Genomic DNA, 23,841 nt, shown 5'->3' with positions numbered 1-23,841 from the left:
TGTATTCTGCAGATTGAATGCATACCTCCAAGCCCAAATGGCAAGGCACCACTGCCGTCTCATTTGAAATATACTTAATACCTTTTTGCATTTTTTGTGTGTTTATTTGTTTATTTGTTTTCTGTGGCTTTGGGTTTGTTGGGAGGTCATGCTGGTGAGAGGTTGCAGCCTTTATGGACTTATTAGCCATTCTTTCCACCAAAATTTTAAAAGTAGAAAAAAGGCAAAGACCTCTAACCATTCTCTATAATTAAAAGCATTGGGGAGAGATGGCACTCTGGCTGGGCAGGCTGCTCATTTCTGTCTTCTCTCGAAAGAGAAATGGGTGCTAGTTATATGCACCCAAGACAAGTGTTTCATTTTTTAAAAATCAATTAATTTGTCTTTGGACTAGCCAGGTTTTAGGAGTGGATAGAAACGATTTTGGTAGCTACTGTACTATATTGCTCATTTATAATGTGTGCCAAGTTTTGAGTGGCTACAATGAAAATCATTTTCTCATTTTATCTTCTTTTCTCTAAAATTTACTATATTTCTCTTTCATGTCAATGGCAAGGGAACAAGACCTGAATAGTAACAATACTGGTTGACATGCCAACACGGATGGGGTGGGGGTTCACAGGGTCCCACCCCTTGATGACTAGCTATGGATAATCAATGACTGTTAAGAGAGAGGAATAAGTTTTCTCCCAGGGCAAGTTTGCCAGCAGGTGTCCAATACCATATGATCAGTCAGATACATATACATAACAACACTAAATAGACTCAGTAGGCTGAATCTCTGTGTGTGTGTATGGGTATTGATGATAGTAATTAAAGAATTGGTTATGAACTTGGACAGGGAAGAAGGAGTGACAATGAAATAAATACAGTACACATGCATAAAATTCTCAAAAACTTAAAATGAAAAACAATAAGTTTACTATGCCAAAATGGCTGTTGATTATTTTGTGTTGCTGGAAGTTCTGTCACATAGCAACATGCTCTAGAGTCTAACAGATAATGTGAAGTGGACTAAGGCCATGTCCAGCTTTCTGGTTTGGATAACCATGAGTTCTCAAAACAAAAAATCCATTTCCTAGATACTTTCTCAGTATTTTAGAACCACAGAACACATTGTTATTATTGGTCACTACTTTGAGTTTCTGGTTTTTTAAACCACTTTTATTGTTCAATGGAAGTATTAAATGAATCAATAGGAAAATGTAAAAGAGATTTAAGATGTTTAAACAGTTGAAATGTTAAAAATGTATATCTCAGTCAATAGGCCCGTGCTATTGACATATTATTTATAATTCACAAGTCATAATACTGGATCATCTGATACGCACTATGTTCCAGAACTTAAAAAAAACCATGAAACTGTCAATATTGAATCATGTTCATATCAGCCTTGTTTGCAATTGGGAGAGCTTCTAATGCTTCTGCAGCTGGTTTGTCAATATAAAATGGGAATATATATTTATTTATGCACATAAATCAAATGAGCATTTGACTTTACAAGACAGTTAGTGGCAGGAACAGAATGGCAAATGAACTTTATACAAAGTTGTTTCAATGGAAGATTTGGCTAAGAGCTGGACCTGGTGGCTCAAACTGGAATGTTATCATTTGGAAGACTGTGGCAAGATGACTTGCTTACAGTTTGAGGCTATTTGGGACATAGAGAGTTCCAGGATAGTCCTTTCTACAGAGTAAGACTCTGTCTTAAAAAACTAACAAGAACAACAACAACAACAAAAAGCAAATGTATGCTTGCACAATAAAAACAGACCACACCCACAGCTCTCTGCTTGGTTCCTCTTGCTTCTGTTCCTCACCAAGATGGACTCTGCTGACAGCGAAAGGAGACTCTCTTCATCTCTTTAGATATTGCAGGTTGTCTTTGAAGTTTAACTTATTTGGATCAGAATCCCACACACATGTTATCTCAAACTGTTTTCCTGGGAAATACGCTGACAATAAAAATATCACACCTATCTTCTTTCATAAAAAAGGTATCTATGTGTAGGGATGTTTTGACCGTGGGTATATCTGTCCACCACACCTATGCCTGGTGCAGTGGAGGCCAGAAGATGGCATGAAAGTCTCTGTGACTGGAGCACATACAGTTGTCAACCACCATGTGGGAATCAAACACGAGTTCCTGAAGAGCAACCAGGGCTCTTAAACACTGAGCCAGTTTCCTGGCCCCATGCCTACCTGCTTTATCCCTTTTAGACAAAAGGTGTAGCTAATGGCCAAATATAAATATAACTGCTTGCAGGCAAAAATCTTTAAAAAATATTTAGCATTTCACAAAATAACCCAGAAGTTTTGATTTCAAATCAGACCATTCTTGATTCTGATATCTTATGTTAATTCTATAAAAGACCAAGAAATTACTGGCAAAAGTTTGTATAGTACTGTATCAAAAAGCTTTGGCATGTGATTTTGGCTTTTGCAACATAACAGTTAAAATGTAAAATAAAAACAAGAAATACAAGGTGAGTGATGGGTGGCTAGCTGGGTGACACTATGTTGCTCCTTTGGGGTACAGTTTAGCTTCCTGTTAAGCCATCCCTTTCATTGGTAGAGTTCCTATTTTAATAAAACATTTTCAGCATAATCTTAAGAAAGTAAACACGCCAGAATGGTGTGAAGACATCTGGGGGTGGGTGAGGTGGCTCAGTGACTCCTCCCGGGAGCCCAGGCAAATGGGAAAAGAGACAATGAGCTCCACAAACTGTCCTCTTCCTTCCCCATGTACACTGTGGTATAAGCACGCCCAACCCATACCCCTGCTGTCACCTACACCCCATCATCAACAGTAACAGTCACTGTTTAAAAGTATCGTTTTTGTTTTTCCTCTAAAACTTTAACAGCACACTGGCAGTTCCTGTTGGATACTACTTCCTGTGCACAAACGGCCAGCATCACGTGCACACTTCTAAGCGGTTATTAATGAGGTATCCTGGGAAAATAAATCGTATCAGACTTTTCTTTCTTTCCTGGCTTGAAACAGTCAACACAAACTAATTTCGTATGAATTGCCTGCCTTTTTCCATTCTGGTTAGAGAAAGGGATTTAGGCTAGCTCAGTGCATTTCCATGGCATTGACCCAGCAGAAGGCACAATACAGTCTAAAGAAAACATCAGCTATTGAATGGATTCCCAACACCTACCTAAGAAAAATCACTTTGTGCAGGGCCTTGCATTTCACCACCTGAAATGCTGAAAGGTAAATGTGGGCCAAGACAAAGGGCAGGTGCCTTTGCATGTGAAAATGACGTGTGAGCTGTACACTTAGAGGAATGTGCAGTTTCAAAAGGCCTGTGTTAAACAAAACACAGTGTTCTCAGCAGCTCCTCTGCTATTTTCTCAAGCAACTGAAAAGGAACACCTTTAGCAACAGGAAGCGCAGGCATTTTCTAGGTTCAGAAGTGCATTTTTGAAATATGTCCCTGTGTAACTCTGACAAAGTTACGGGGCCCAGACACTGACAAATGAGCTTCATTACATTCAGGGCTCGGCATATTTGCTGTGACAATCTGTTTCACTTGAGGAATGGTATTTGCATATGAGGAGAGAGAGAGGAGGGAAAAAAAAGGAAAGAAACCAGAATCAAGATTCCTATCTTGTCTCCAGGTTTCTGTTACATTAGTTCATGAAAGTTCACAGATTTCTAGATCTGGAAGGAAATTAGGTGCTTTCAACATGAGGAAATAGAAACCTGGTGGCTAGGAAGGAGCTGGCATGAGCAGCTTCTCTGAGTCAGACAAGGATGGATGTGGCCATATTCCCTTTCAGGGGTTAAAGTAGCTCACACTACGTGGCACTCTAAAATCAGGCACAAGGGTCAAGCATGGCCTCGGTTACCAACCTGCAACTGTGTTCCAGGCTGCAGAACTCAGCATCTGGAAGCAGTTTCCCTATCTCTAAAACTCTGGCTTGTTATCTCTTCCTATAAGCCGTGAACCTCCAACCTGTACATGACAGAATACTTAATTCTACAGCTGGGAAACCCAAGGAATTCCTCTTTATTGTGAAGACATATAAATACATAATAGAAATAATCTTTTTTTACTGTTGTGTGGAATGTGAAGATGTGAGTGTATTACTTATTTTTTTCCTGTGTGTAGTTGTGTTTGCCCACACAAGCACATATACACATGCAGATCCCAGAGGCTCATGACACGATGTCTTCATCAACAGATTCCCCACCTTGCTTTCTGAGATAGAATCTCTCCCTGGACCTATAGCTCACTGGTTTGGCTACACTGGTGCACCACTGAATTCCCAGGATCCTCCTGTTTCTTCCCTGTTTCAGTGCTGGGATCAAGGAAGTGTGTCTTTAAGCTTGGCTTCTTGTGTTGTTTTGTTTTGCTTACATAGGTACTAGAGGATCAGAACTCGGGTCTTCTGAGCTGCATCTCCAATCCTCTGTTTGCTGTTTTAAAGGTACGCATTCAGCTAACTGGATGTTGGTCTTGATTCTAGCTTTTGCAAATGTCGTAAGTACAAAACTACCTGAGCCGAAAAGACCAACCTAGTGGGCAGTATGTTCAATCCATTTATTTAGTCTTGGCATTTCAATCAAATAGTCAATGTGTTACTCTTCATTCCCCTGAATGGTCTGGACTAATTTCTTCACTGTGTGTAAATGAGACTAAGTGACCTCCATGTGTCTTCCCATGCCATTCTATAAAGGCAAACCTTGATAACAATAGTATTTGCTAGAACATGGCACTTTCCACATACCATGGCTTTTTCTATGATTTCATGATTTTAACACATCTGACCTCGGTAGCTTTCTAATCTAACAGTTTCAGTAGCTAACCCCGCTTCACTCGGGCATCCAGTTAGTCTTAGCCACTTTTTATGATGCCACTCCACACTTCAAGTTACTGCTTTAATAAACCAGGCTATCTAGTCAGAACTGGACTGGCAGACTAGAGCCCGAGTTATGACTTACTGGATATGCAGTACTGTTAATACAAAGTCTAGCCTTCTCACCCAGAAAGCAAACATTAACGAATGAAAATATTCTCTAATAAAATGTACTTTACAGAAAGTAAAAAGTTCAAGGTCAAGGGACATTGTTTTATTTGGCTGTTCCGACTTTATATTGCGATGAGGTGACAACACTTATTTGCTATGTGTCTGGTTACCCTTTCTTAAGTTTCTTTTGAAGAGAACTCTTCTTTAACCTGTCACATAAAATGTGTGCCAAGACGTTGAGTTTTTCTTCTCACTTAACACATACCCACACATTCTCACAGCCTCTGCTGTAACCTAGCAGGGAAATCCTAAGTGTCTATTTCCTAATCTCACATCTAAGTGCCAGGGATGGTACAGGATGGCATCAACTGTGGGCCTAAAAGCATTCTCAGATGACCGAAATCTTATTCAGCACCCACCACTTCAACAATATATACCTCCTTCTGCATTGCTGTAGGAAAGGGGTAATCTTGTCTACAGCTGCCCTAAGTCCCAAGTCTCTTTGGGTGGAGAGATTGTTTTTGAGACTCTTCTATGGAGAAGTAAGGGATGTATTCTCTACTTGTCCCACCATGATCATAACAGATGCCAGCTCTGTCACCCAAATGCCTGTCCAGCACTCCTCTCCATCCAGCTCTGCAGGGTGGTTTATCACCTTCGGTTTTATCGCCTTTTACCAGGATCAAATTTAATGGTGCCATTACTGGGCACTAGGTCACATCCTTGTTTATTCTCTGTTCTGCAAGGAGCCATCGTACATAGAATCCTCTAGCAATATGAAAGCTAGCCAGTAGAGATACAGTTTGTGAATAGGAAGTAGCATGTTCTCTCCGTGTTCTGTGACTCAAACATGAAGGGTCTGCGAGAATAGGGCCTTGCCACCCAGTTTAGGAAGGCGACATAAACAATGGCAGTAGACTGTGATGTTTGAGACAGGTGTCCTACAAGAACCTGCAGAAGAACGGTTCCAAAAGAGGTAGCCTGTACTTGGCACTGGGATTTTTATTTGACAGCCTATGGTGTTCCCCAGTTCAATGGGTAGGAACCCATTTTAGGAAGCATCTGCAGTAGGTTTTCATACGGCAGATCTTCAGTATTAGTGGTTCTTCCTCGCACTATCTCCTTTATCATGCCCTCTTAGCCTTCACTCCATTTAACCCTTACTATCCCGTTGTTCTCTTTTCATCCTTCCTGCCATCCACACTCTATCTCCACTCCCTTGAAATCTCCCACACGGCCCCACAGTATTTTCCTGCTTTTTATGGGTACTCAAATTTAAATACACGTATTTATTTGACAGAGAATGACAGTGAATATGTAGCATGTATCTTTCTGGGACTGGCTTACCTCACTCATCACAATGTGTTCCAGCTCCATTGATTTACCTAAGAATTTCATTTGTCTTTACAGTGGAAGAGTGTCATATTATATACATGTACCTACCATATTTTTGTTATTTATTCATGGGTTGCTGGGCATCTTGACTATTTGTACTCCCGAGCTATTGTGAACAGAGCAGCAATAAATAAGGATGAGAACATATTTGTACCAGAATATAAAGCCTGTGGGGAATATGCCCAGGAGTGGTACAGGTGGATCATCTGATAGGTCTACTTCTAGCACTTTGCAGAGTAACCACAGTCATTTACATAGTAGCTATACCAATTTGCACTCCCACCAACAGTAAATACATGTTTCGCTTTCCCAACACAGATGGCAGCATTTGCTGTTGTTTGCTTTTTTAATCTTAGCCATTCTGACCAATAAGGTGAAATCGTATGGGTAAGATGACATTTCAAAGTTCGAATCAGCATTATCCTGATGGTTAAGGATATTGAACATTTTGAGCAATATTTCTCAGCTTCATTTTTGTTTATTCTTTTTAGAATTCTCTGTCTTGTTCGTGTCCCAGAGTTTAATTTAATTTTGTTCATGTCCCATGTTTTCTTGGCCTTTTGAGTTCTTTATGTAATCTATATACCAACTCTGTTAAATGTAAATATTTTTTCTTATTCTATAGACTGCCTTGCTTATCAAATGATGGTGTCCTCTGCTGTACAGAGCTCTATAGTTTCATGAGGTCTTACTTTTTAATTGTTTATCTTAATGCCGGCATTACCAGATCCTGCTAAGAAAACCCTTTCCCATGCCCGTAAGTTGAAATGTATTGTCTGCTTCTTCCTCTGTGAGATTCAGGATACTAGGTATTATGTTGAGGTCTGCATTAGTTAGGGTTCTCAACAGTCACAGAACTTATAGAATGAGTTTAGCCCCCCTTCTCTCTGTCTCTGTCTGTCTGTCTGTCTCTCTCTCTCTCTCTCACACACACACATGAATTTATTAGCATGGCTTATAGGCTGGCATCCAATTAGTTCAACAATTACTGTCTACCAACAGAAGATCCAACCCAAAACACCTAACTTTTAGAATAGGAGACATTGTCCCTTGAGGGACAGCCTCTTGTTATCTCAAAACTTACATATGAAAATCACTGATATTCTTTTAATTGATGCTACATTAAATGAAAGGAGACTGAGGAAAGAAAACACAAATATCTGCATAAGCATATTCTTAAAAATATGACAGAATATTTATGTCAATTATAATCCTTGATTCTGCAACTGGTCAGGTTGCCTTGCCTGGTATTTATAACTACCTTCCTCTACTATCCATTCAACATTTCTTCCACCCTCAGCAAGCACCTCAGCAGGTCTTGGGTTCTCGTCCCAGAGGAGCGATCTATAATTCCCTTTGTCTTGCCCTTTGTCCGCCTGCCTGGATTAGGCTGCTGCAGTTTCCAATTGACTTTAATCACAGGATACAGGTAGCAGCAAGAGATTCTCCAAAGGATCTCCTGCTCTTCAGACAATCTTGGAGGAGAAACCCAATCTCCATGTGGTAATCAGGGTCAATAACCACCCCCAACACAGTTATTCTTTTCTTAGCATGTTAGCTTAAGGGTATCAGAAGCCCAAAATGACCAGGGGGAAATCTGGGCTTCAAGTTCAATGAAATGTTTGTTGTATCTCCTGGCAGGAGCGCCCCCTCTCTGGAAACAAAACTTCTAGAATAGCAGAATTCAAGGTCATAGGAAAAGGAAGCAAAACTTTTCCTAGTGGGTTACTAGGGGTGACAATGAGGAAACTATGCCCTTACCATCCCTTGATTCCTGGACCCATGGACCCTGCCTTTGGGAGAAAACATACCATTTATTGGACACTAATTCAAAGCATATACTACCTTCTGAAGGATGCTACCCCAGTCTTTAGACTGTAGCTACCCAACCAGTGCTATAGCTGTTTCTTCAAAAGGCCTTTCCATCTCTCTATCAGACCAGCTGTTTCAGAATGTTGGGCAACATAGTAAGACCAGTGTATTCCACGATTGTGGGCCCATTGTTAGGCTTCTCTGGATGCTAAGTGAGTTCCTGGTTAGAAGCAATACTATGTAGATACCATGGTGGTGAATAAGGCATTCTGTAAGTCCACCAGTGTTGGTTTCGGTAGAAGTATTTGCAGGAAAGGCAAATCCATAACCAGAATAAGTATCTATTCCAGTATGGTCCAATGTAGTCAATCTGTCACTAGGTCACTGAATGTTCACCCCAGCGAATGGTGCCATATTTGGGGCTTAGTGTTGATCTCTCCTGCTGGAAGACCCTCAGCAGCAGCTGTATCCAGGTTAGACTTGGTGTGTGGTAGTCTGTTCATGGGTTCATTGGGCAATGACAGGGATGGCTGAGGAATGAGGCTTTCTGTCCACAGACTGGGTCATCCCATCCTATTCACTTCATTGTTGAATTCCCCCTCAGGTGAAGTTACTTTTTGATGAGAATTTACATGGGTCACAAGAATCTTCACATTATTCACTCATTTGGTGAGATCTGTCCACATACTGCTTCCCTAGATGTCTTTGTCACCCATTTTTCAATCACGTTCTTTCTAAGTATCTGACCTTCCAGTCAATCCATTGGCTAAAGCCCATGAACCATTTAACAATCTCAGATCTGGCTATTTCTCCTCCCGAACAGACTATGTGTACTGATCCAAGTTTTTCTCACTGTGAGGATTTCCCTTTGTGTTGGCATCTTTCAGGATTGTCCTAGAAAGGGATTGTAATGCTGTAGATGTCTACTTCTGGGTGGTTACTGCATAATGTGCAGAGCTGTCAGTAGATCAGTCCCTAGTCTTCTCTTCCTCAGTTGTCTGGTCACAGGGCACAGCCCATGAGGCTACAGATGAATGTTTGGCAGACGATGGCATAGTAACAGGAGTGGAAACCATAAGCATGTGGGCAACTTCCTCATGTAATTTGCTTGTGCTTTTGGGACCTGATTGGGCTGGATCACGTATATAACACTTCCATTTGATAACAGATTGCTGCTGTGAACATCATGTTTTATCACTTGGTGGGTCCAATAATACTCAGCCCATAATGAGCAGCTTAGGTTGGCCCATTGCAAAAATTTCTGTTTTCATTAAAGCCCAATAGCATGCCAAGAGCTATCTCACAAAGGGAGACTAGATGTCTACAGATGATGATAGAGCCTTGCTCCAAAATCACAAAGGTCTCTTCTGTGATTCACCAACAGGGGGCTGTGAAGCAGCATTCCTATGTGCTACTGACAGCTTAAGTTAAACTGGGTCTGCTGGATCATATGGTACAAGTAGTAGAGCAGCCGGCACAGCAGCCTGGATCTGTTGAAGAGCCTGCTCTTGTTCCCATGCCCCATTTAAGACTGGCAGCCTTCTGAGTCACTTGGTATATGGGGCAGAGTAACACATCCAAGTGAGGGATGTGCTGTCTCTAGAATCCAAATAGACCCACTAACCATTATATTTCTTTCTTGGTGGTGGGAGGGGCCAGGTGCAATAACTCATCCTTTGCCTTAGAAGGAATATCTTTGCATAAACCACTCTGAGGTAGAAGGCCCTTGGATTTAGGTTGAATTTATTTCCCATCCTCTGATGCTCATGTATGACCTACAAGTGCAAAGTGGTGGCTACCTCCTGCTCACTTGGTCCAATCAGCATAATGTCATCAACATAGTGGGCCAATGTAACATTTCATGGAAGACAGAGATGACCAAGATTCTTTTTGAACTAAGTTAATACACAGGGCTCTAAAATTAATATATCCTGGAGGAAAAACTATAAACATATACTACTGGACTTCCCAACTGAAAGCCAATTGCTTATGGTGGCTCTTACAACCAGTATTGAAAAGAAGACATTTGCCAGATTAATATGTACATACTATGTACCAAGAGATAAGTTAATCTGCTTAAGTCAGAGCACCACATCTGGTACAGCAGATGTAGCTGGGGTCAGTATTTGATTGGTTTTCAATAGTAAAGGGTACCAGATTTTATGTCCAGGTCCTTTATCCATTGGAGGTCAGTTTTGCTCAGGGTGAGAGATAAGAATCTGGAATTACTCTTCTGCATGTACCTATCCAGTTTGATCAACACCAGCACTATTTGTTGAAATACTCCAAGGTGTGTTTTGGTCTCTTTGTCAAAAATCAGGTGGCCGTAGAAACATAGACTTCTATCTGCATTCTCAATTTTATTTTCTTGGTTAATGCATCTGTTTATATGCCACCATTATGCTGTTTCATTGCACTGTTCTACAGTATAATGCGAAATCAGGATGGCGATGCTTCTGGAAATGTTTTTGTTACTCAGTATTGTTTTGACTATCCTAAGTCTTCTGTATTACCACATGAATTCGGAGATTAATTTTTTCAATTTTTTTCAGTAAGACTCTTATCGTGTAACCCAGACTGACTGTGAGTGGTATTCCTGCTACCTCTTAACCTAGTAGTCCTTTTGCCTCTGATTCTCAGAGTCTTCAGATTATTTGCATGTTCTACAATGCTTGGTTCCTTGAATGAAGTCTTTCTGAAAGATCATTATATCTTGGCACACCTTGATAACATTTCCTTCAGTTTCTTTTGTAGAAGCCTCTTTATCTGTCCCATAACTATTTTGCAAGAGTTTTGATGGTTTTATCTTCTCATCTGCACTATTCTTTCCACCCCACAATATGTGAAGCATTCTTGCATTAAGGCTTTCCTCACTCTGCTGGAAGTTTGTCCCATCTATCCATTGAATGAGAACTACGATACTGAACATGGTTTTGCCATTTCTTCACTGCTGTATCCCCTGGGCCTAATACAGAGCTCTGTGCTGATAATTCACTTAATGGAACTACTACAATGCAAATACAAAATCCAGAACATGCAAGAGTTAACTAAATGTAATCTGTACTGGTGCGTGAATGTATTGCTTCAAGTGTTTTCCTTAATTGTTCTCTGCTTTTCTAAGACTATATTATTTGCTATGCTTATATGTGCTTGTTGTATGAGCCTATGTATATGAACTATCTGAATACAGGAGTGAGCAGAGACCAGAAGAAAGCACCAAGCCGCCTTGTTAGTGCTGAGGAATAAACTCAGATCCTCTGCAAGAGCAGTAAGCACTCTTAACTAGCGAGCCACCTCTCTGTCCAGCTCCTTTTCTGTCTAAGCATTCGGGGTAGTCTCCTTGAACTTGGAGCCCACAGATTTAGCTAAACCAGCTTATCAAGAGGCCACAAGATTCCTCAGTTTCTGCCTGCCTAGCACTGGATAACAGGCACATACCTCTATACTAGGCTTTTATTTGGTTACTGAGGATACAACTTGGGACCTTATGCTCCAATGTACTGATGGAGCTATCTCCCTAGCTGCTCATTCTCACTCACATGGGCAGTATTTTAGTCTTTATGGTAATAAACTTATAATTATAAAGACTTAATATGAGTTTCACAAATAAACACTGCATATTCTTTCATGGAAAATACATATTCTTTCATATTATAGTTCTATATTACCTATGTAATAAGTACTGTGTTTAATAATTCTATTAAAACCCACAAAATCCAGAGGCAGACACCCACAGTTAAACACTGAACTGAACTCCAGGAACCCAGTTGTAGAGAGGGAAGAGTGATGAGCAAAGGGGTCAAGACCGGGCAGATGAAGCCCACAGAGACAGCTGACCTGAACAAGGGGGAGCTCTTGGACCCCAGACTGATGGCTGGGAGGCCAGCATGGAACTGATCCACATCCCCTGAATGTGCGTCAGTGAGGAAGCCTAGGCAATCTATTGGGCCTTGGGTATTTATCAGTATTTATTCCTGGCATACAAATGGACTTTGGGTGCTCATCCCACAATGAGGGATGCTCTCTCAGCCTGTATGCATGGGGGACGGCCTAGGCACTCCCTGCCATGAATGAAATGACAGACTCTGGAGAGCAGAGTGGGGATTGTGAGGGGACCTGGGGGAGTTGGTCGGGGTGCAGGGGAGGAGGGAAGGGAGAGGGAGCTGGGACTGATATGTGAAGCAAGCTTGTTTCTAATTTAAATAAAAAAGATGAAAATCCACAATATTTTAGTAACAGGTAGGTACTCCTACCATTCAAGATAAGGTGATTAATAATCAAAATGTTTGAATCTCGGGCAGAACATGAGAAAGTACAAAGGCTGGGGAAAGCACTACCCTACATTCTTCTCTTCACATCACTTCGATAAATGTGAAGATAAAACAGAGCTCAGAGTGAAAGGAGGTCCATAAATATCTCACAGCAATTTAACTTGATGATGTATGTGCTCACATACATGAAATTCAGAAGCAAAATTCACTTTGTAATGTATTATTAAGCAAAGGCACTCATTGGCAGGTGCTTTTAAAAGTCTTTTTGAGTGTATTCAGTAAGATACGGCTTTCAGGATAGAATTCAATCAAATGTGTACAATACAGGTATGGGCATTTGGATCACTGTGGATCCCGGGCACAATTTGTTTCTAGATAGTAGCTCTCTGATGGGTGGAGAAGAACCCCAGCCCTTTAGTGAAAACAGTGTAATATTTGTAACACTCTCAGAGCACATTGAGATAAGTCTCCATTGAAAATAGTGCAGAGGTATTCTCCTTGGGGCTGGCAATGAGCAGTGCTTGTTTTCAAAGGCAGATGGCCGTCAGGGTGGCCATGGATCCTCCCTCTGTGTCACCAGGACAACTTGCACAGACAAGCATCTTCTCCCTTTGCTATTCTCTTCCACATGGAAGATATTTGTCGATGTGGCTGTCTCGCCCACCGGATTTAGAAGCTCTTGTCTTCATTTTTATATCTCATTCATTAGTATGCAAAGAGTTGTGTGCCGAGCAAGCACTCAAGAGCAGCCTGTCTGGTTTTATTTAGTGATTAATGCTCCTGGTACGTGTCTTCTCACTGATGTTCTAACAAGTAAAATTTTCATAGAGCGAGGAGAAGGGCCAGGTATCAGTGTAAAGCCTTAGAGACACACCACCAGTCACCTCTCTTGCCATCTCGTCATTCCAAAGCCTCCCAGCAGCTACTGCTATTTATGTGCTGCCATACAGGCAACCATGGGATGCTGGCTCTGGTGAAGGGATTGGCCTGGCAGGTTTGAGAACTTGTCAAAGACCTGGTGGAGTGATAATAACCGGGACCTGAGAGCAGCCAGGACCACACTGTATTGCTTTCTCAGCCTGACCATGGGCTATGTTCTTACCTGGCTCTGTCCCTGCGATTTACATAGCCAATGAAGAGTGTAAAAACACTTGCATAGCTTGTGCTTGAGGTTTTTTTGGGAGGGGGTGGCAGAGAAATGTCAGCACCCTCTATGTGGGATCTCTATGTGTACAAGTATCCTAAGCACGCACAGAGGATATCCTCAGCCTTCCTCTCCTTTATCCTCACATCCGGTCAGCCGTCATGGACACTGTTCCATTTGCCTCAGGTTTTCCCACACGTCTTTCTACCATCGCATCTTAATATCAGGCAACACATAATGGAACTTGCTAGGGAAGGGAGGTAGAGGTGACACTGAGGTATTTTTGGAAATGAATAGAAGTTATTGACTGAAGAACTAGGAAGAAGAGTCAGGTAGGCAGGTCATTTCAGGTCGGAGGACAACATCAGAATGAGCTGCATCTGGGGACCTAAGCACTGCTGCAGCTAGGACCAAGATGCGTGCGCTGTGGCATGCTTGCTCTTTCCTGACTACCTTGTGAGTTATCTACTTTGCTTATGGGCAAACTCACCAAGTGTGGTCCATGACCCTTTCTGCCCTTCTGAAAGTCAATCTGTGGAGATGCAGGAAATGGCCAACCAATAGCTGTTGAGTTCCATCTATGAATATGGCCATTCAACTAGAAAACTGAAATATTTTAATAAGGATATAACATATATCCCTTAAATGATTGCTTATTCACCATAGTAGCAACACACTGAGTTTATTAAATGATGATTAGCTTTACTCCCAAACAACTATTACCTATACATATTAAATTTGTTAGGGTTCCAAGTAAAGGTATTTAATTATAGCCATATACTCACAATGACACATATCTATAACTGGATCCTCTTCAGCAAGTAACCACTGAATGCTTAGAATGTGTTATCACTGTATTTACTTGGGTTATAAAACCGATGTCCTGAGTCATACATGTGTAATGAGACTTACTGCATCAGTATATAAAGCTAAAAAAAATCTGAGATTCCCACACCTTACGTAGCTGCTCCAAGCTTACCAGTTACGGGCTAAAGATAGACACAAACTTTTGTTTCGTGATTTCAAGTTTCTTATTTCAATTTCTTCTTTTACTTCTCAGAACACTTTGCTACAGTTTGAGTATGATTTACACACTGACCTCCCATACAACAGTCCCCCCCCCCAAAAAGCCTCACTAGGAGGCATTAGGAGTAGGAAAGCTTGAGACCTACAAAAAGTGTAGTCCACACATGGGAATTGGTTAACTGATGAAGGTACTGTGGAAGGTGGGTCTGCTACAAAAGCCAGTGTGGCCAAGTCCCTCATACATTCCTGTCTCCTGCTCTGAGCCAGCCACCTCAGGTCTCTGACATCAAGAAGACCACCATCTGATGTAGTTCTTCACCCTTGGACCAGACCCATAATCACGACCAACCTCTTTGCTTTAAAAACTTGCCTAGTCTTTGATATTGTACTATTGGCAGCAGAAAATAGATTTCGACAATTATACAGCTCATATTCAGGAACTCCTTGGGCCAGGACTTACAAGCTACTTACTAAGAGAAGATTTACCCTGAAAAGAGTCAGTTAGGACTTAGATGATACTTGAGCATCGCTACTAGGTCCTGGGCTTTATCTAATACTCAATAGATATGGGGTGGGGGTTGTCCTAAAAACAGAGTTCAATGTTCCATGAGCTATTGGACACAAGTATTGGAACAGTAGCATCATATCTGAAGGTGGACACAAAGGCCACCGGGACATGCAGCTGCCACAAAATCTTCCCAAGCCCCTTTAGAATCTCACTCAATAAAAAACAAAGATGTCGATTTAGAAGAAAGACATCCACGAATAGCCGTAGAACTGATGAGCCAAGGGAAAAGTGGGAATCCATGGAATCTGCAGCCACTTAGGATCACTGTGTGTGGGAGTGAGTGTGGAGGAGGACATGGATCTTGAGGGCATCACCACATGTGATTTATAAATAACAGATGATCCGGTTACAGCACATGCTCCTTTCATTAGGGAGGCGTCATTAATTAGGATACAGTTCCTTCTTAAAGGCAAAGAACAGATAATAGAGACTGCAAAGTCAGTGTTGGTTAATGCTTTAAGGCACCCACAAGTAAACTTCTGATGAAGTAGGATGAATGAGTAATGCATCTACCTCAAGTTCAGTAACTTACTGTTCATATCAATTTTAATGAGCATTAAACAAGACTGTCCAGATTTACAACAGAGACAATTTATTGTAGTGGGTATTTGCCCTGCCTGGGCAGAATGGAAGACTATGGCAGCTATCTACCTTGTTGTGCGTCTGTGAGTGTATTCTAATAAATTCTTTACCAGCTCTCGTGGATTCACCTACACTTTATAATATGAAATATTTCAACTCATTTGAAAGAGAAGAAAATATATGTTGAAGGTACTTTTAAAATCTCTGTCTCGAGTTTAGCTCTGTCTTTCACTCATCACTACATTGAAATGTTCTGTAGAACACTGATAACCATGTTTCCTTTTAGATGTCACACGCAGCTCTCGGGCAGTCAAGTTTCCCATCTAGACTAGCTGCAACATCTGAGTCTAGTGCCCCATCTAGTGGCTGTAGGAATTACTGACACCTGTGTGTTAAAGAACAGTGCTGTAGAGATTACTACAGCACCGAAGTTTCCAGTGGCCATCAACCTTCCTGCTGCTGCCACCCTTTCACACAGTTCCCCATGTTGTAGTGACCCCAACCATAAAATTATTTTTGTTGCTGTCTCATAAGTGTAATTTTTGCTACTGTTTTGAATCATAATGCAAACTAGGCGACTCCTGTGAAAGGTTTGTTCAAACCTCAAAGGGGTCTCAGCCCACAGGTTTAGACAGCAGTGAACATTCTAAATTATACCCACATTTTCTTTCAAAGTGCCTACTTAGGCAATTTAATGTAACATACACTACCTTTAAATGAAGGAAATCAACAGTAGTTATTCATAGCACAAATACGACTCCATTAACTTAAATTTTCCGCAGTTTTTATTTATACCTCATTGGGTGGGAGGCATACCCAGTGCAGACAAGAGGTTGTGAACAATAGGCCAGCTGGCAAAAGTGTGACTCAAGCTATATTTTCTCCTTTGTAATGTCCCTGCAACAATCTATCCTCCCCGGGTCTCGCTGCAACGACATTTCAAAATGCTTGCTAACATGTCCATATTATTTCCTAAGCTACACAATAACAAAGATACAGTTGATTATTTTTTTAATTTAAATGTTCACCTCCAAACACTCCTTTAGCTGTGTGTATTGCTAATATCTTCAAAGGGTCCCTTTTCTGTATCCCTACAAATGTTCACATCTAAGTCCTAAGGAAACACACAACTGGTCAGGCACTTACAAAGCATCAACGGGAAAATGACTATGACTTCCTTATAGAAGGTTTCTCACTGCAGCTCGCTCTCCTCCCATAGCGTGCTTGGATTTCGTAAGTCATCTGTTATAATCCCAAACTCCACATTAAGTATTATTGGTCACACATAAGGATCTTACTCAACATGCCTGAAGCAAAGGTAAGGCTAAGGAGATGTTTATGAAAATCAAGCAAGCCAGCCTGAATTTCTATAGAGCCAGTGCTGATTACATTTTACTCACCAAGTTATGAAACCTTGCGTATAATTATAAATTATAAGCTAGCCTGGGATCACTTAACGCCAGTTACAACAAGTTAACCAGATTGTAGTCTTTCTCTCTATTTGCCAATAATGCCACTTTTAGCTGTCAGTTCAAGAGGGTTATGAGTACACAGACTAGAGTGGTCCCTTAGTAACCTTAGTACCAGGCACTGGTTCGTTTGCCCCAGCCCCAGGCCCCTAGGATTACAAAGGTCACAGATTCTCAAGATATAAGATAGAAACCAGGGAAACATTTGCATATAACCTCCACATGTCTTCTTGTACACTTCAGATAAGATCTAGTTACCTACGATGCCCGATACAATGCAAATGTTTCCCACAGCTGCTATACATGCAGCTAAAGGAGTGCTGACAAGAAAATGCCCATAGGTGTTGAGTACAAGCCAAGGCTAGTTGAATGTACAGAAGCAGACCCGTTGGATACATAGGGCTGGCTAGAACTAATTCTCTGCTATGTGGGTGATTGGATTTGATACATTTTAGGGTCTTGAGCTGGAATTTAGCGAAGATACTTTGATGCAGACTAGAGGCAGCATAGCCAGCTGTTTAAAAGAAGTAGCAGCTTGCAGTGTGGAGGTCTCTGGGATTACAGCTCAGGGCATTTTCTTTGCATTTGTCATGTTCAGTCTGCCTATCAGTTAACTGGCAAAGGTGGAGAAGCTGAAGGAGAGACGGTTGGGGGACCATTCAGATCCTTCCAGCTTATTGAATTCAACACATTACAATCAGGTCACTACAAAAATGGACTTATAATACTTATTTTCTAGATTGGAAAAAGCATATGTGATATTGTCCCAGACTGACAATATTACAGCAGGTTTGTCCTTTATCTCCAGATGTTGCCTCAACCATACTCCCAAGGAAGTGATTTCAGGGACAGCTCCAACATTACAAGTCTAGTAGAAAGAAATCAGTTTCTATTGCAATGGATACAGTAGATGTAGTTGGCAGCATTTCCTTGACTGAGATGACCCTACAGAAGCATTAACTCGCAGAAGAAGTTCATAAAGATCTCTTCCATCCGTGTATGAGAATCACACGTCTCGCCAATGTGACGAGACAGGCTGGAGTGCGTGGCTGACAAAATCGGGAATGTCTGAGTTGGAGGTCATAAGACGCTGTGGCTCACCGTGGAGTCGAGAAGACCAACAGAACCAGACAGTGACCCTCCACCAGCGAGTCCCATTCATCCTGGTGCCTCAAACTGCACCATGGGGACCGAGGCACACTCCCAGAGAGTGACGTTCTGCCTTCAAATTCCACCCGGTGTCTTGCTGACAAAGAAGCCGTTACTGCACGTTTATAAGGAGAGGTGGGGACAGAACTAGTGTTGGGGCAACAGTGCGTGTGTGAGGAAGATCTCAGCAACTGCAGCTACCAGGTTGCTGTGCACACTGAACAAGACAAAGGATGTGTGCGTGGGAGGAAACGACAGAGCTGAGATGTGCTCCTGTGAGAGGTGATAGGCGAGGGCTCCCTCTAATTAGAAACATACTCGGTACTGTTGTGTGTAAGGCCACTGTGACCTTCAAAGTCATCTTTTTAATAAGTCAAGCTCATTAATCCAGCTTCAGCATTCAAGGTTTACGTTCCTTTGAATTGTGGTGAATAAATGGCATCTCCTCTACTCGCTCGGTATATGTTAAAACCTGAACAGTGAAGTCCAATAGTGCTGGGGAAATCGGTGAGTAAAAACCCGCCTTTCTTTCCCTGTGTATCACTGGATAAGTAGAGTAGGGGCGTTTGTGTGAAAACGAGGCTAATGCATATTCCAGGAAGCTCAAGTCGAATAGGAACAGCTCAACATATGTGATGATTCACTGCAGACAATTTATGAGTATGCATAGAAACTGCCCCCTAACTATCAGTGACAGGGCCTGATAACACTTCCTGCTATTATCTGTGTTTATTGTCTGCTAATAGAAGATACTTTTGGACTTCCATGTCTTCATGTTCATTTCTTTGCCTTAATGACTAAGAAGGTTATTTAAAACTAGTCCAGTGGGCTGAAGACGGAGCGCAGTGGTCTATCTCTTGGTAGCATGTGCAATGCTGTGGGTTCAACTTCCAGAACTTCAGGGAGTAAATATACATAAATCACAAAACTAAAAGTAGTGCCTGAGAAACAGGGGGAAACTTCTCCTGAAGAAGTTCACAATCAAAGGAGAGAGAAGAACATAGAATAAACCTATGACCCCTCCAGGGAGTCCAAGTCATCTGGGTGCCTCAAACGGCACCAGAATTTGGAGCAGAGAGGAAGCACGGAAGAGACAATCAGAAACCACAGACTATCTTCTAACTGAATCCCCAGTACCAGGCAATGGATACTGGTCAGGAGGGTTCAAAAGACCCATAAACAGGGAACAATTACCATTCGTCCTGGTTGCCTCCCTATTTAATTGGAGTTGCCCTTAACATGAGATGCTACATCACCCTGAAGTCATAGTCTTCACACGAGATGCTACATCACCCTGAAGTCATAGTTTTCACACGAGATGCTACATCTCCCTGAAGTCATAGTCTGCCAAATGTAAAGTCCAATGCGCGGTATGAGATGGATTGCGCGGTATGAGATGGATGATCAACCCCATCCTTGAGTTGATCAGGAGTGCCCCTGAGACCCCCAAACAGTACGATCTTTTGCCATTGTTCTCGGTTACCTACCAGTACTTAATGGTAGGATTCCATGGCTAAAGTTGTCACATAGTGGTCACAGGGTATGGAGAAACCAAGTTGGCACTGACCAGGGAACTTACTTCGTGTTTGCTAGCTGTCATAGTACTGGAAGCTACTGTGCAGACTGCTGGAGCAGGGTGGGTCACCAACAGTTTGACTCAGTTGTAAGCCCTGTGAGCCTGAATAACCATCAGTATTTATTATGCTCATGGGTTCATAATAGTGGAGTGACTCTGAGTAAACTCAGGAGCTTATAGCGTTACACCCATTTTCAGCCCCTGTAGATAGCATGCATTTTGACAGCATGGCTCACATAGGAATCTATTACATTTGAAGGTTTCCATGAGACAACCATGCTGGAGTCTGGTCTGTGTCTACAACAGGTACTGGACAGGACTTGCTTATTTGTGGTCTGTGTCAGTAGAGGAGCCCATGACTGTTTCCCTGTTTCATCTTCTTCCTGAGGGTCACTGACTCCAGTCACCAGTCACTCATCTAGGGAAGACAGAATGAGGGTGGCTCTTTCTCCTGTCTTCTGTTCCTTGTTAGTAGCTCCCATTGGAGGTACTGCAAAGGGACCCAGGAGATGCCAGGTGAGGGCTACACACATAAAAAAAAAAAAGACAGTGGGCAGTGGCTAATAATGACAGTCAGTGCTTTCTAGATGCATGGGGCATAGGTGAATTGTGGCAAAATTGTGAATTAGTTGCATCAGTTTCTTTTCTCTGCTAGTATTGAAAATCCCCTACTTAGGCACCAACTACTAAGGAGAATCAAACTGGATTTTATGGAACTGGTTTTAAATACATTTCAGTGCTTTGTACATATAAATTTTGAGTCTTAAGTTTATTTCTCTGATATGAAGAAAAGTATTGAAAACAGAACATACATTACCTAACGATGGTGGTGGGTTAGGTGTTAGCTTTAAGAAAGGGAAGAATTTGGCTCAGATTTGCTGTGTGAGGTGCCCTGAGGACTTTTTTAAACTCCATAAATTACATAATTATCAGTCAGCTAAGTTGATTACCAGAAAGATGATTAGCTCATTCTGTTTACAGCATTTAAAACGTGTATGCCAGATAGAAGGAATGAACTAAATTCAAAATATGTCAGTCATGGACTAATGACTGGGTGAGCTGCTGTCATTTCTCACTGCCCCTGACCCCCACTGAGAAGCCCATGGGAGCTGTACCTGTGTGCGTTCTCCGGTGTGCCTTCAGGTGGGAACTTTTTGTGTACACTTTGTTGCATCCTTCAAAGTCGCATCTGTGGATGCGCCTCTTCCTGGAGTCCGGCGATTCTGATCGTCTCTGGCGTCTTGTGCTCTCAATACTAAATGGTGAGATTGAACTGTAAAAGAAAGAGTGCCATTACATGGTGAGAAGCAAAGCCCTTTGTCTGGGGCCTCAGCAGGCTGAGATCATGGTCTTGGACTCTGCTGCCCTATGGTCTCCATGACCATACACCCTGCTCTCATCTCCTGGATCTGTCTCAACAGCTAAAGAAATCAGCAGGGCTATGCTTGGTTTAATAGTTCCAGGGAAAGAAAGGCAATGCTTACTGAGGCAAACTAGGAACATTGATGTAGGTATGTGTGATTTCAGCATGTGAGAGGCTGAGACAGGAGGAACCAAAGCTGGAGGCCAGCCTGGGCCACATAATAAAACCTGTTTCTAGAAATCCAAACTCACCAAGCCCATCTAATGTAACAAACCCAAACCAAATCCAAGCGGAAGTTGTGCCAGGGATGCAAATCTCCTTTATCAGTGCTGAATGAACAGCTCAGCTTCGAATGTCTAGTCTGTCTAGAAATGTCTTAGGAAGCCCTTCTCTGCTCAAGGTAACATCAACATGAACGTATGTAAGAGGGGCATCTAAATTCCATGTAGTGTTATACAACCATGCAAAAGTCACAGTGCAACTTTCAAAACAATTGAGGTCAGAGTGAAAGAAATGGCAGCCATACATCAGGGTGACTCACGCCAAGCAATTTCTGTGCAGAGAAATGCTCTTGATATTTAACTTTCCTACGTGGTGGTTTTGTTGAGGTGAGGAGTAAAGTGAGGAGTAAAGATTAGCTGTACTGCTATTATGAGAAGAAAAAAAAGACTTTATGAAGTTTGGCCCAGACTTGCGTGTTGTTTCATTGTAATACTCAGTAGAAAAACAGGATTAGTTTGTAATGTCAAGTAATTCATTTACATGTACCTTTTTCAAAACTTAATCTCTTCTGATTGAGACAGAAAGAACATGACTCATCTTTTTATTAGCAATCCATGAAGTTCTCTAAAATTATAGTGAAATGGGATAAAGAAACAACCATCCCTGTTTCCATAAGATACACCTACCATTACTGACATTTTGTCATTTAAGTGAGGTGCTGTCTACCATAACTTATCAATTCTCACATGTATTTTTTTCCACATCTGACGCTTTTAAAATGAAGCTGCTTCTTGCAACTGGAGGACTGTTATAGGTTAGCTGGCATTGTTTTCTTTATTAGAGGCACGTAAAGTAATTACAAGTTTTATAATGCCTATTTCAATTTTGAGTAAGGGTTGGTCAGCTTTTTCTGCAAAGGATTAGGTAGTAACTATTTTATTTCGAAGTTAAGGGCCATGAAGTCTTATGCTGTAATTAATAAACTCTAAAATTCTATTATGCAAGCAGCTATAGACCATATGGTAACAAAGGAGCACAATTTCAGTAAAAGTTTCTTTACAAAAATGGTGGAATTGCCTACATGTCACAGTCTGCTGACTTCTCAGTTGCGCATTATAGTAGTGGTTCAACAAACATGCATTCCTACATTTTAAAATGCCATCTCTTAAGTGACAAACAGATTCTGTTTTTGATACCACACCATTCCATTATTCCCGCCAACTGGTTTCCAGCACTTCCTGCTAGCATATTTTCTAGCATGTTCCTGTTTATTTTTTCAAAGTACCCTTTCTAGTCTACAAACAGTAGATTAGGCAGCCAAAGCTTCAGAGTAGTTAAGATCAAATATAAGTGCTGTTTATCAAGCCTCAAACCATTTAACTTGAGATCCACACTGGGGTGAAGGAACCCAGGCTGTGCTTAGGTAAACCATTTTTTTAAAGCCTTCATTATCAATCAACGTGGATTTGTGGTTTTCCACGTCATTGATTCAGTTGCTGGGACAGGACTCTATTGTGAAAAGAGTCAAAACAACATGAAAGAAGAGCTTTAGTCAGTCTGCAGAGTGACTGCAGAATGGAGTAAGATTCCTGAGCTTTAGTCAGTCTGCAGAGTGACTGCAGAATGGAGTAAGATTCCTGTGCACAAGAAAGACTGTGTGTGCCCTAATATGGTGAAAGAAATTCATTTCTTGAACATATAGCCATGACAATAAATACAGATTTTTGGCACTAAAAGCCTTATAAGAGAAAGTCCCTTATTGTGTTGTGTGATGTTTGACATCTTTCACAAATCAGGAGAATGATAGTATTTGAAGTTAAGATTTAAGGTCTATAACAAGTATACTGTATTAACATGTGAATATTAATGTCACCCCACACAAACCCAGCCATGAAGTTTTTGCCTATGGTTGACTTTAGCCACTTACCTTGTTAAGAATTTGTGTGTACCATGAGAAATTAAAATAAATCTGAATCCAAACCAGCTACCAACTGATCTTGAGGGGACCAGTGAGACACTATTGTGACACAATCCGTCCTCTAGTTAACTGTGTGGCAGGCACAGAAAACAAGCAGAGAGGCTGCAAGTGGGAAGAAACTGCCTCACTCAGTTTTGAATTTAATCAACTCGAAGAAGTGGAATGACCTTCAAGTTCAGCCCTTAGTCTTAGGTTTTCCTCATTTTGAAGCATAATCTTTTTAAAATGTTCTGAAGAACAACCATGGAAAGGAGTTTGTACAAGAAAAATAAGATGGAAAATGCTTTTAAAAGGTGCCCGAATGAG

General features: G+C 41.4%; 1 protein-coding gene across 5 annotated transcripts in view; it reads right to left on the bottom strand.

Annotated features, from left to right (window-relative positions):
* Window positions 1-23,841, bottom strand: part of Klf12 (Kruppel like factor 12) — a 402,663-nt gene that overhangs the window by 14,906 nt on the left and 363,916 nt on the right. For all 5 annotated transcript variants that reach the window (XM_040752477.1, XM_040752575.1, XM_040752624.1 and 2 more), the window contains one exon: window positions 21,088-21,245. In XM_040752477.1, the coding sequence (XP_040608411.1) occupies window positions 21,088-21,245 (158 nt within the window). The remainder of the gene's footprint in view (window positions 1-21,087; window positions 21,246-23,841) is intronic.

This window comes from Mesocricetus auratus, unplaced genomic scaffold (genome assembly GCF_017639785.1).
Source record: "Mesocricetus auratus isolate SY011 unplaced genomic scaffold, BCM_Maur_2.0 Super-Scaffold_2245, whole genome shotgun sequence".
Classification (NCBI taxonomy): Eukaryota; Metazoa; Chordata; class Mammalia; order Rodentia; family Cricetidae; genus Mesocricetus; species Mesocricetus auratus.
Note: the sequence above shows the minus strand (reverse complement) of the source record. Positions and strands in the feature narration are given on the sequence as shown.